Source organism: Colobus angolensis, unplaced genomic scaffold (genome assembly GCF_000951035.1).
Source record: "Colobus angolensis palliatus isolate OR3802 unplaced genomic scaffold, Cang.pa_1.0 Scaffold131, whole genome shotgun sequence".
NCBI classification, from domain to species: Eukaryota; Metazoa; Chordata; class Mammalia; order Primates; family Cercopithecidae; genus Colobus; species Colobus angolensis.
Genome location: NW_012114364.1, coordinates 1,981,957 through 1,996,391, shown reverse-complemented (window position 1 = coordinate 1,996,391; position 14,435 = coordinate 1,981,957). Strand labels below are relative to the sequence as shown.

At 40.4% G+C, this 14,435-nt stretch overlaps 1 protein-coding gene across 3 annotated transcripts in view; it reads right to left on the bottom strand.

The window, feature by feature from the left end:
• The window catches only part of TMTC1 (transmembrane and tetratricopeptide repeat containing 1), a 301,112-nt gene that overhangs the window by 90,626 nt on the left and 196,051 nt on the right, over positions 1–14,435 (bottom strand). For all 3 annotated transcript variants that reach the window (XM_011934100.1, XM_011934099.1, XM_011934097.1), the window contains one exon: positions 8,285–8,452. In XM_011934100.1, coding sequence (XP_011789490.1) covers positions 8,285–8,452 — 168 coding nt within the window. The remainder of the gene's footprint in view (positions 1–8,284; positions 8,453–14,435) is intronic.

Genomic DNA, 14,435 nt, shown 5'->3' with positions numbered 1-14,435 from the left:
TGTTGTTGTTGTTGTTGTTTAGCTGTGCCCTGTCCCCAGAGGTGGAGTCTACAGAGACTGGCAGGCCTCCTTGAGCTGCTGTGAGCTCCACCCAGTTCAATCTTCCCAGGGCTTTGTTTACCTACTTAAGCCTCAGCAATGGTGGGCGCCCCTCCCCCAGCCTCACTGCTGCCTTGCAGTTAGATCCCAGACTGCTGTGCTAGCAATGAGGAAGGCTCCGTGGGCGTGGGACCCTCCCAGCCAAGTGTGGGATATAATCTCCTGATGTGCCCGTTTGCTTAAAGTACAGTATTGGGGTGGGAGTTACCCGATTTTCCAGATGTTGTGTGTCTCAGTTCCCCTGGCTAGGAAAAGGGATTCCCTTCCCCCTTGCACTTCCCAGGTGAGGGGATGCCTCGCCCTGCTTCAGCTCTGGCTGGTCGGGCTGCAACAGCTGACCAGCACCAATTGTCCGGCACTCCCTAGTGAGATAAACCCAGTACCTCAGTTGAAAATGCAGAAATCACCTGTCTTCTGTGTTGCTCGCGCTGGGAGCTGGAGACTGGAGCTGTTCCTATTTGGCCATCTTGCTCTGCCCCCCTCACTTTAGAATTCTATTTTTAATTTCTTGAGGACCCTCCCTATTGTTTTACAAATGGCTGTACCAATTTCCATTCCCACCAACAATGTACCAAGGTTATCTTCTTTCAACATCCATCCCAATACTTGTTATCTCTTGTGTTTTTGATAATAGCCATCATAACAGGTGTGGGGTAATATGTCATTGTGATTTTGTTCTGCGTTTCCTGATGATTAGTGATGCTGAGAACCTTTTTGTATACCTGTTGACCATTTGCTTGTCTTCTTTTCAAAGATGTCATTCAGGTCCTTTGCCCAGTTTAATCAGATTAGTTGTGGGGTTTGTTTTGCAATTTAGCTGTATGGATTGCTTACATATTTTGGATATTAACCCCTTATTGGATATACAGTTTGCACATATTTCATCCCAATCCACAGGTTGTCTTTTCACTTTTTTGCTTGTTTCCTTTGCTGTGTGGAAGTTTATTAGTTTGATGCATTCCCATTTGTGTATTTGTGCTTTAGCTTCCTGAGTTCTTAGTGTTCCATCAAAAAAACATAGCCAAGGCCAATGTCAAGGAGCTCTCCCCTTATTCACAAGAGCCAAGATATGGAAACAACTTGAGTGTCTATGGACAGACGAATGGATACAGAATGGTATATACATACAATGAAATATTATTCAGCCTTAAAAAAGAGATACTGCCATTTGCAACAATATGAGTGCACCTGAGGAACACTATGCTAAGTAAAGCCAGATGCAGAAAGAAAAATACTGCATGATCTTACTTATATGTGAAATCTTAATAAGTGAAATTGAACACATAGAAAATGAGAACAGAATAATGGTTAGTAGGTGTGGTGAGGAGAGGAAATGAGGAGATACAGGTCCAAGGGTACAAATTTGCAGTTATGTAGATGACTAAGTCTAGAGATCTCATGTACAAAAAGAAGGCTATAGCTAAGAATAGGGTATTGTATATTTTAAATCTGCAAAGAGAGTAGATTTTAGGTGGTCTTACTATTAATACAAAAAAGAAAAAAACAGGTAACTATAGGAGATAATGGACATGTTAAATTGCTTACCTGCAGTAATCATTTCACTGGATATGCATATCAAAACATGTTGTACACCATAATTTTATACAATTAAAAAAAGGAAAAAGAAAGAACATGGAATAAAGAGGGTTGCTTCCTTTTACTTTTCCTCTATTTTATTCCCTGTCTAAAAAGAAGGATAAATAATATCATAGATGGTGTTGATGAAATTCTGGCTGCATGGAGAGTATCTAAGGAGTACCATCAATGCCCAATGTTGGTACCAGCTGAGGTTGATAAGATAGCCTGAAGGTTGTATATTTTTAAATGTACAGTTGCTAAAGGTTTTTGTTTGTTTGTTTGTTTGTTTGTTTTAGCATATCTAGTGAAGGACAGTGTATTAAACTGTCAGGGGAACCAACTCCAGGTTTTGCTGAAAACAGAGATTAGCATCTATCTTGTGCTTTATCCTTTACAAAGAGCTCCTCTGTGTTCACTCACTTAAACCTTGCTGATGGGGTTCCATATCTCTGAACTGGCTTCCTTTGGGTCTAAAATGAGGCAAGAACTACATTTGCCCTGTTCTCTGAACAAAACCTGCTGCAGAGAAAGGACAATACTCATGCTTCTCATGTATTAGAATGAGGTCCCTTCCTCTGCTTTTAAGAGGCATCCAGTAGCCAAGAAGGAAACATCCTCCTTATGGCCTAATGAGAACTTGTCACTCCTATGGTACACGGAATCACAATCCTCGCACTACACAGAATAGGAGGACCCAAAGGATCCCTGGTGACCATTTCATTTTCTTTGTCTTCCTCTCATTTTACACAAGAGAGAGCCAAGCCTTAGACAGGATGAGTGGTCCAGTCATAAGTGACAGTATTGCATTTCTATGACAACCAAAGGCATTTCTTATATAGATTGTGGATACTTCTTTTCGGAGGTGGGTGCTAAAATACTGACACTATCTTTCATTTATGATATCTTTATGGTTTATAAAATCTCCTTATTTGAATGTTAAAAAGTAACTAAAATGTATGACAGGTAGCTAGGATTTTAATATAATTTTTTGAATGATAGTATCCAACATAAATTTAGTCATATTGGCATTACATTTAGCCAAGTAAGCGTATTAGTAATGGCATTAATAATCAAATTCCTATTAAGGAAAATTCCCGACTTTTTCTATCTAGAACTAAATAGCACATGGTAGCGGTAAGTTTGGAAGGCAACTGTGATTATAGCAATGAATACAACTGACATATTTACTGAAATTGATCCTTTTCTCTGTGTGATTAGCACAGTAATTCTAACTTACGCCCCACCCGAGGAATAGACAATTGGGCCTGTGGAAACATGGTCCTTGCTGAGATCAGGGCATTGTTTCATAATGGCAAGAGGAAGTAATAATGTTCCTAACAGGCAAGCAGAAGTGGGTGGAGTCACTAAAATCCTAAGAACACACTGCTTTTTCCCATTGTTGGTTTTGACCTTTATGTTCTCTCTGTGATATTTTTCTGCTATGTTTTTCTAGGCTCTCATTTCAAAATGAACAGTTTGTGAAAAAAAGGAAAATAAACAACAAGCCAAAGGCAACACTTTCCCTGGAACTTAACTGGCCAGGTCACTCTTCCCTCCAGGAATAGTCTCCCTGTTTGCTTTTTTGATGCTTCAATTTCATACTTCCAGTTATTATCACGGAAACATCCAGCTATACCCATATTTATTCCACAGAGAAATATAATATTCATAAATTATATGACTGAACCCAAAACCCCGTTAATAATTACAAGACTGATTATAAATAAACATCTCCCTTTCAACTCAGGATTTTAAATTCATGCATTTCACATATCTCCCTCACACCTTTCACTGTGGAAAACTTGATAAATAACAAAAAAGCTACTTTAATCAGGTGTATCTCCAAGGTTTTAGAACATCAATTTGTTTTGTTGGCATCATTGGACAATAGGTCAGGAGGACCATCCCCAAATTCCTAATTACAAAACAAACATGAAAAAAATATTCGTAGTATTCAGTCAGAGGTTAGGAAAAAGGAAAGGAAGAAGAATTTGTGACTCTCCTCAATTCTGACCCCTGCCTTGACCTGAGATTTTATAACACCACACACAGGATGGACAGTACTTATGGAATGCTTACTTTAAATCAGGTGCTGGGCTAAGCACCAGTTTCCACAGATCATTTCCTTTAGTCCTTGCTGTAACTTGTCAAATAGGTAGTATTACTCTGCCTCCCATTATTACAGATGAGGAAATTGAAGCTCAGAGAGATGAAGACCTTTTTGTAAGGTTACAGACCCAATAAATCATTAAGCAGATATTTCAGCCAAGGCCAGTAAATGGTCAGAATCAATCGTGAAGTTGATCTACAGCTGATGCTTAACCAAATCAGTACCATAAGACTGAAGTAACATTAGAATGTCACTATCACAATGTTTATATGATTGGCAAGCAAAACCACAGCCTGTGGGCCACGAGTGTGTCCATGTGTTTACATTTTGTCTTTAGTCTTTTCCCCAAGACAACAACAGAGCTAAATAGTTGCAAAAGAGACTGTATGACCCACAAAGCTTAAAATATTTGCTATCTGACCTTTATAAAAGAATCTGTCAGTACCTGGTTTATATTCTTTTCCCTGGGAGGTATTCTAAATTCTCTGCCTCAGCAGTTCAGAGAAGGGGAAAGAGAACTACTGTTTTTCCTACAGAATAGGAAGATGATCTAGGCCATAAATGTTAATTGCTGGTCTGTGGGTCACTTAAACAGTTCAGGAATGGGATTTAGAGAGACCCTGAGCTGGATGCAAAAGGAAATACGTTTGTCCCTTTCCAGGTATTTTGAAGATTAGGAGAGGGAAGAGGGCTTAATCTAATCAAATTATGTTATTATATTGATTTACTCCAAACAAATGTAGGGTTCTGGGCTGTCACTAGGCCCAACCAGAGCTATGCGGTGATCCACTTACCGGTTCAGCACATAGAACAGCTTCTTACTGCAAGAATTAAAGAAAATATGCCTTGCAGCTATGATCATAAATCTTTTTCTCTCTGCTTATACTTGAGCTAGCTTAGGTTAAAACACAATGTAAAATATAGGCATGGCAAAGTTTATGCATCTTTTGATTTTTATACCAGATTTGGGTTCAAATCTTGGCTTCTGTAAAGGCTATTTCAGCTTACACAATTTACCATGTCCACACCTCTGATGAGACACAAGTGCTGGGTTCTTGTGCTTTTTGTGTGTAAGGTTCTTGCTGATAGAAAACGTTTTGGCCAGGCACATTGGCCCACGTCTGTAATCCCAGCACTTAGGGAGGCCAAGGAGTAGAGACCAGCCTGGGCAATACAGTGATAACTGTTCTCTACAAAACATAAAAAAATATTAACCACATGTGGTGGCACACACCGATAGTCCCATCTCCTCGGTAGGCTGAGGTGAGAAGATCACTTGAGTCTGGGAGGTCAAGGCTGCGGTGAGCCATGATCACGCCACTATACTCCAGCCTGGGTGACAGAATGAGACTTTGTCTCAAAAATAAATAAATGAATAAATAAAATAAAATAAAATTGTGCAGGAATCCGGCATCTGTATCTTCTAAAAATATATCACACAGTGGGATCTTTTGTGTAAAAGGAGGCCTCAGCTGGAAAGGCTGGAGCTTGACCAAAATTTGTATTTTCTCAACACAAAGTTCTATTTTAAGATATTCTGTAAGATTGCTCATGGAAAGGCCAGGCAAAACCGTCCCACACAATTAGAGAGGCCTCAGTGAGGCCATATGTTTTAGGAACCGTCTATGGGTTTATTGTCTGGAACAGAGGGGAAGATGGAGTCTCTGCCAAGGGCATCACCATCCCTGGAATTATTGTAAATTTTTCTTACTCAACTCAGCCGGCTTATGTTTTGGGCCATTATGGCTAATTTAGGGTTTTCTCCTCTTTTAATACTCAGCTCAGACCTACAAGAGCATGATCCTTGATGGCCTGAATTGGTCTTAGTGACCTACCCACCTGCCTGTACTTATATAGTGTTCTGGGTTTAACAGTACATTATAATGAAATATGTTCATGTGTTGCCTCCCATGCAGATTTCCAGCTCCTCTATGCACATTCTCTCTCTCTCTCATCCTAGAACACACCACACAGTAACAATCTGAAAACCTTACACAGCATTTCCCACATGCCAGAAACTGTCCTGTGCATCTTTCACATACTATTTTATTCTTACACTATACTCAGGAGATAAACATTAGTATTTTACATTGTAAAATGAAGACACTAAGGCACCGAGTGGTTAAGTAACTTGCCTAAGATCACACAGCTATTCAATGGCAGAACTTGGAGCAGAGCCAGAAAGTTTAACTCCAGACCCCGCACTCAACCACTAACCTTAACGTGCCTCATAGATTCTCAGTAAATGTTTGTTTGACTGATCTGAACATTACTCAGCACAGATGAGTTCATAAAAACATCTGTTCTGGCCTTGAAGGAGAAAGAGCAGTCTTAATAGTCTTTTAAAGTCTCAGATTCTTAAAAGTTTTCTCAGGACATAGATAAATGAAAATAGGCAAAGATTTCTAAAAAATATCAATAGCTTTGATCTGCACATTACACAAAATTTCATTTGACCACCAAAGGTCTCTTCAGTTACAAAATCTCTTTAAGGACAAACGTGGAATGGCTGTGTTTTAGAAATCAATTGATGTGAAGATATTTACTACATACTTCCATCTAAAACAATAGAAGTTTCTGGATGCAAGGTCAGTTAGCTATTTTTTTCTTTTCTTTTTTTTTACATCGTTGGCATCAGCTGTAAAGGGTTTGAGTACTAAGTCTGCCAACATCCATTCCCAAAGTTGCTCTGATTAAGCAGTCAACATCATTAGAAAATACAACCACTGTTAGTACCTTTATTCAGGCAGAAGGTTTAACACAGGGCAGAATTGTTTTGAAGTTTCTCATAAAAGCTCTGACTATTGAAAGAGAAAGAAGAAAAAATTATGCCAGCAGAACTCAGAGGAAGTTATATTACTGAACTTAAATACCCCTGTGTTTACAGAATGACCTCAGTTAGCATGAGGCAGAAGGGAGGAATGAGTCTGTTGTGGTCTGTGAGAATCGTGTTTAATAGAAAGGGGTATGACAGGGACTTAACAGAATCTGATACCTAAGAGTGATTTTGCAGATCTGTGTGGGAAAAAAAAGATGCATTAAAAAAAATTCACACAAAAAACTCTACATTGAGTTCCCTACCATACCCACTGAAATGATCATAACAATGATCATGACAATGATATGTAATAATACATAAATAAAATAATAGGACACACATGCCAGACTGACATTTTGTTTTATATTTTTAAAAATATATATATTTTAAATATATATTGCCAAATATTATAGCAAAATCAAATACATTATTTAAAAATAGTAGAAGAGTGCAATGAACTTCTGTCTTATTTGTTCATTCACTCATTCATTTATTTTTGGCAGCCCGGAGATTATTCCCCCTTCTTACAGTGCTTGGATTTCCTGCTGGGAACTTCCCTGTTGCCTCACTTTGAGAAGTCTGGGTGGAATCCCAAGGGGTTCTGCCTGCCCTAACTCCCTCCATGGAACTCAAGAGGAGGCTTCTTGATCAGTCAGTCATCTCAGTGCCCTGCTAGGGACAAGGGGCAGGCATGTGACTAATCTTAAGTTCAGCCAAAAAGCTTTCTTTTCTTCGGACTTTGTTGCATATTTCCAAAAAACTGGTGTTAAGTTTACCTGTTTGTTTCTGAGAGGGTGCTCAAGAGGGATTGTCCAGATGCCTGTTTCCTGTCTTGGGCGTGCCGGGTTCTTCACTTCCCTTCAATTCTGTATGCTTTCCTAGCCTCTTCCAACAGTTTCCCCTTTTCTTAAGTGATATCAGCTCTGCTTCAATTGTTTGCCCCCAGTGAATAAGTGCTGGGTACCAGCTAATCAGGAAACCAAGTAAAAATCATGCTGACTAAATTGACCAATCAGGCCATAAGTGAGGACAGAAGCTTGGAAGAGGCCCAGACTGAGGATTCTTGGGAGACTGGGCAAATACTGTTTGGGTGTCAGGTGTGGCAGTGCCAAGAGAGCCAGGTGAAGGTCACCAGGGCTGTGACATTTAGTGAGGCTGACAAAGCCCCAGAAACACAGCATCATGAGTGGCAGTCTCAAAGAATGTTCAAAATTAAGGTTCAAAATAAAGCAACTAGGTCACAGATCACAACATAGCATGCTGGAATATTCTAAAGAAGGATACTGCATTTCTCTTCCCTCTGGCTGTGTGCTCACCTTTCGCATGCACTTGACTGAACAATGAAATTAGGCTTATCGGTTTCATTTTGTTTATAGCTGATTTTACAGCCCCGCTCATCATTAAAACTGTTTCCATCTGAATTCACAGACTCAAAAACTTTCCCAGGAGCCTTATTTTCATAAATTCACTTAGAATGAGCTCATGTTAAGTTTTATATATCATTTTAAAATTCTAAAGTTAAAACCCCAGATAAAATTACATCTTCCATTTAAAACTTTTACGAAAGATAATTTTCCTTAGTCAATACTGCCAGGCCTATGTTACCTCATTTGTTTGGAAACAATTTGTAAGCAAAGAAATAAGCAGGAAGATATTTACTTTTATCTGTCTAGTCATACCTGAATAGGGACTCTCTTGAGAGCCAAATTTCATTCTGTTTCACAGTTTTCCAAGAGAAAAGCAGCAGCAGCAACACAGTGGACACAGTCAGGGTGGTGGCCCCACATCGATTCAGCCAAGTACAGAGCTTGCTCAGTCCATGCACAAAAAGGATGCAGTAGCCCATGCTGGAAAACAGAGTGGAAGGAACAGGATTACTTTGGGGGTGCAATGGCTCCCCCGCCGAATTATCTCCTAGAAAACTAACCTTCATATGAAGCTTGTCCTGTGCTAGAGAAACAAACAGAAACTCCCCTGCCTTAGACAACATTAACATGTTAGTTCTCTAAAGCTCTGCACTAGCATGTTTGCTATGTCTTGTCGAAATATTTCTTGCTATTTCTTCAGTGTAGAGAATGATAGAGTCATCTTACAGGCTCAAAGTGCCCTGGATTTCAGCAGCTGAGGCATCATGAGAAGTCCCACATATAAGCTCTTGGGTCCTGAACGGATCCTCTGACCCAAGCTCCCTCGTGTCACTGTCATTGTATAACCCTATTGGCACTATGTGCCCAAATTTGGAGTCTATGCAGCCACAGGTCACATCACAGCTTTGTAGGGACAGTGTCTGAAAGCTCTGCATCAGGTCCTGGAAGGGATGCTGGTCACCAAGGAGGACTGTTCTCTGTTTCCAGGGCCAGCTGAAGCCCTTAAACTTTGGAAAATCTACCCACAGGCTGACTCCTGAGCCTCACAACTGGGAGCTCATCACAGACAAGCTGTATTGATATGCCTAGCTTTACCGGTAGGTACAGGGCTTATGTGTTATCTGAGTAGCACTTTGCACATCAGCATTACATCTCTAAAAGCCTTTGGCTTGGTGCCACGTGGTCCCTCACATCATCTATGTGCCCATAGAGACACTTCCTGCCTGCCACTTGGACACAGAAGAATATAAACTTGCAGTTTGTACCCATTATTGTTGTGTGTATTTTAGCTGAAATCTGACTTTTTTTTTTTTTTTTTCAGACAGGGTCTCACTTTGTCTTCCAGGTTGGAGTGCAGTGGTGCGATCATGGCTCACTGAAGCCTCAACCTCCTGGGCTCAAGTGATCCTCCCTCCTCAGCCTCCCCAGTAGTTGGGAATATAGGTGCTCACCACTACACCCAACTAATTTTTGTATTTTTCTGTAGAGATGGGGTTTCGCTATGCTGCCCAGGCTGGTCTCGAACTCTTGGACTAAAGTGATCCACCTGCCTTGGCCTCCCAAAGTACTGGGATTACAGGTGTGATTCTTCCCAAAAATGATAACTACAAATTATTACAGAATATCTTCAGAAAGAAGTAAGCTTGTGTAAAGGCATCCTATATTAGAAACCATTACTAACAGAAGTATTAATACAGCCCCAAGTAAATATAGCCCATATACTTGTTCTCTTTTTTATTCATTCTTTCTCTTATGTGGCTGGCAATATTCTAGGCACTAAACATACTATTTATAATAAAACACTGGCTCCACAATCAGAGAACGGCAGTCTAGTGAATCAGGTTGCTCTAGTTAATAGAAACAACTAAATATTCTCATTCCTAAACACACCTCCTTAAGAAAACTTTTTTCTCCACCTTCTGTTCTCTGTATCAAGAGCAGAAAAACAACAGAGAAGCATTTGAGGTTTCTGACTTGGGAGACCCTGGGAATCAAGTTGGAGCTTTAATTTCTTCCTTCAAGTCCCGTAAGTCGGTTAGTCCAGCTCCATAAGTTTAGGGTTCACTGTTCGGCCAAAGAGAGTGACTGTCCTACTCCCCAGTGAGGAGGATGATTTGAGCTTAAGGAGACCCATGTTCCCCAAACCCCCACCACAAGCACTGGATTTGACTGCCACAGATATCTTGCAAGAGCCTTGCACTTGTCAGAACAGAGTCTCTAATGTAAAAACAAAAACCCAAAGCAAAAACCTCTTCTCACTTCCACAACTCCCTTGTTCAACCTTAAAGGTATGGAGCTTTTCTATAAGTCTCACTTATATGGTACAACTGACCTTGCTGGTGTCATTTGCTGTGCCTGACCACAATGGCTGCTCAAGTTCATAAGCCTGCTTTGCCCCCTGTTCCTGTAGCCGCAGCTGCTCCCAACACAAACTGAGCGGGGCATCTTATGAAGCCCTCTGGGCTCCGTTCTTTCATTCATCAGATATTTAACTATGTACTTAACACTATTGCAGATATCAAGAACATATCAGTGAACAAAAGAGACAATAATCCTTATCCTTGTGGAATTCACATGGGTGGGGAATAACAGTTAGTGAATAAGTAAAAAACACATAGGGCACGTACATTGGTTGAGATTTTAATGTGGGTGGTAACAGAAGGCCTCACTGACATTTGAGGAAGACCTGAAATGCACAGGGAACGTGCCACACTGATACATCCTTACAACCCTATGGATCACCTTTGTTAATGTTTAACCCATGAAAACACTAAAGAAAAAGGTTAACTGGCTTGCTGAATTAAGTCTTGTGATAGTGTTAGGTCTTGGGACCCCAACTGACTATGCCAAAGGGAAAAAAATATTAAGTTGAAAGCTGACTCATGCAAGAAAGTACCTTTCCTTTTTTTACTAAGCAGTTAGCTACAGATGAAAGCTTAACTATCTCCACAGATAGCTACTCTAGGTTCACCTTATCTTATGTAAAGTGCTGATTTACTGGGGGTGAGAAGAATACATAACTGACCATTCCCCTATCTGCTCCTTTTCTCTGGCAACATGGGGATTCAGTCATGTGACCATACATTCCCACTTTCCCCTCCAGCCTGCTTTTCCCCTTTAAATACTAAAGACCTCAAAATCATCTTCAGAGAAAGGCACAGACTGCAGATTGTTTCTGTGATTCTGTGTTCCTTTCTTCCAGGCATGTCCTTAATCTTGGCAAAATACATCTCCAAATTCATTCACACATGGCTCAGATACTTTTTGGTTTCCAGGTCACCCATCTAGTAAATAATAGAGCAAAGATATAAACCCAGGAATTTCAGATTCCAGAGCCCACACTCCATGTGCAGTCCTGCTGTAGAGGATTTGACTTGACCAGCTGATTCCTGTGTTCCTAACACCTTATCACACAACGTCACCTACTTTCTTCCCAACTACTGCATTCATGACATCTCAATAGTCATTTTCTGCCTCCTTGTAGGAACAGAGCTGCCACCTGGCAGAACAAAGGGGAAGGAGAACACTGGGATTCCAACAGCTCCAGAGCAATGGCCACAAAGTGGCAGAAGACAAGAATAAGGAAGCTAACACCACAAATATTTAGCTGCATTATGTGTTTGTGTGTCTAGGGAGCACTTCCCGTGTGGCGGGCACTGCGCTAAGTGCTTTGTATGGGCCTGTCCACAATATTTGCAGTGCATGGGGGCAAGGACAGTACTGGTTTTAAATATACTATCTAATTAAAACATTTAATCCTCATTATCCTCCATTTCATAAATGAGGAAACTAAAGCTTAAAAGAGTTAAGTAACTTGCCCACAGTCCCAGAACTAGGAATGGGGTCAGATCTGGAAGTTCAGTGCCCTAATGCTCTGCTATAATCTAGGGGCCGGCAATAATTAAGGCTTTCAGCCCATGCCGTCTTTGTTGTTAGTATTCAACTCTGTCTTTGTAGCAGGAAAACAGTCATCCACACCATGTAAACAAATGAGCATGGCTGTGTACCAGTAAAATTTATTTATAAAAACAGGCAGCAAGCCACATTTGGCTCATGGGCCATGTACAGCAAGGAAAAAAAACAAGAAAAAAACTTTTATCTGAGGAATGAAGTCCTTTTCATTATCAGGCCTAGAGAGGCATTAAAATGAGACTGCAATCTCATCCTATTCCCCTCTTTGAGCTATGTATTCATTTTTTGAAACTGCTTGTTATTGCTACAAGACGCAATAAAGTAATCTAATAATGCCACACAAGACACTATAACCCACAACCTACAGCTTAACAATGGATAGCCAACACTAGTCAATGTTATTCAATGTAAATCAATGAGAATTCCTGACAAACAACTTTGTATCAGCCCACTCCCTGCCTACCCCCTTTTGCCTTTAAAAATCCACTTGTGGCCAGGCATGGTGGCTCATGCCTATAATCTCAGCACTTTGGGAGGCCACGGCGGGCAGATCACAAAGTCAGGAGTTCGAGACCAGCCTGATCAACATGGTGAAACCTTGTCTGTACTAAAAATACAAAAATTAGCTGGGCATGGTGGTGCGTGCCTGTAATCTCAGCTACTCGGGAGGCTGAGGCAGGAGAACTGTTTGAACCCAAGAGGTGGAGGCTGCAGTGAGCCGAGATCGTGTGCCACTGAACTCCAGCCTGGGAAACAGAGTGAGACTCCATCTCAAACAAACAAACAAAAACTAAACAAAACCCACTCGTAACTGCTGCTAATTGGACTGTGTAAATTCAGGGCAACTTGAATCTATTCTGCTGGGTTGGCATCCTCAGCCTTGGCCCAAATAAACTCTCTACTTTATTAATTTTGCCTCAGCCTCTTCCTTTTAGGTTGACAATAATTTGTGGATCCCTGCTATAACCAGAATGAAGGAGAACACATTCCTTTTCAGTCAGCACCTGTATCAAGTAACATGAAAAATTTTAAATCAAATATCCTTATTATTGACATATGGTTTAAAGAAATGTTAAGCCATATAAAATAATCTCTACTTAGGTTTGTAAATTTCTTAGAGAGTATCACATTCTTAAAAGTCTGACACAAATATCACAGAGATCAAGATGTTTCTCCACCATGAAACTTCATCTTTCAGCATCTGCTTGAATGCAGATCTCAGCAGCAGGGGAGAGAAACACACTCTTTCTCTCCATCGCTAGGGGCAGGACATGGCCTCCTTTTGAAAGTGGGAAGTCAAGCCAATGAGAAGCGACATGCTTTTCTGGCCTTCGGGGAGATGAAACCATTGTCCGGCTTGCTCTGGTCAGTCTGGTGAAGGAGGTTCTGGGCTGCTGATCAGAGGCCTTCACAACACGCACAAAAGAGCCAGTGCAAATACTGACACTTCACAAAATCATAACCTGGAGAGACCAAAGCCAAACTCAGGCTGCTGACTGTGTGGTTTAGCTCAGTAGTAAGAAGCATTTTCAAAGCACGTTTGAGAAAGAACCACCACCACTGCCAGAATGTAGCGATCTGACACACAGAGACACCTCTCTCCTTAACAGGCTGGGGGTATCTCCAGTTTTGATTTTATTGACAAACTGCTAGGCATGCAGCACTTAAATAACTAAAAACACTTGCATTTCTCTTTCTGCTTTTATGATGCACATTTGAAGAGAATTTAATAGGAAATGCAAACCACCAAGGTTTGTCCTTTCACATCAGAATAACAAATGTTTAAAATCTGTTGTCTGGGGACTTGTTAGCAGCAAATCATTGCGTAAGAGTTAGTCCAAAGCACTTTCCTGAAACTCACCAAGAAGATTTTAAGTGAAAACAAAACGAAACAAAACAAAACACTTCTCATTCACATTTACAGCAGAATTCACAGAAGTGGAAAGATGACAGCTTTCTACCTCTGGCCCAGACATTTTATATTTGCTATGGCTTCACTTTCTGCTTAATTATACGCAACAAAGAGTATCTTTTTGCTAATAAGTAGAACTGAAATTCTACCTTTTAATTTGTCCACAAGCTATAATAACTCACTGAGAGTATCTATAAGTAGCATTATTAATACAAGACAGAGGTAATCTTACCATTATACTCCTTTAAAGAATTCCCAATTTTAGAGAGTCTAAGTGAAACCTAGTCCGAATTCGCTTCATTCCAATCTGATTAGGGTCCCCGTTTCTCCCTTCATTCTTTATCTCAAACACTCAATGGTTGGAGAAATTTTCCAGAAGAATGAATATATTTGGAAGTGAGAATTTATTCATATTCCAAGAAAAGAATCCCCAAAGACATTTCTGTGTATTTCCTTAGTCTCCCATGCTAGGTGCTGAGATCCTGGGGTAAGTATGAAAGGATTCTTTATATATATTTCTCCTTGAGATAGATTTCTTCTCTTCTTTTCCAGCACGTCTATGGCACAACTGGGAGAAAAATGTCAATGCTTTCACCTTCTGAGAACTTACCTAATTATCTTTTACTCCTCTCAGCCTTA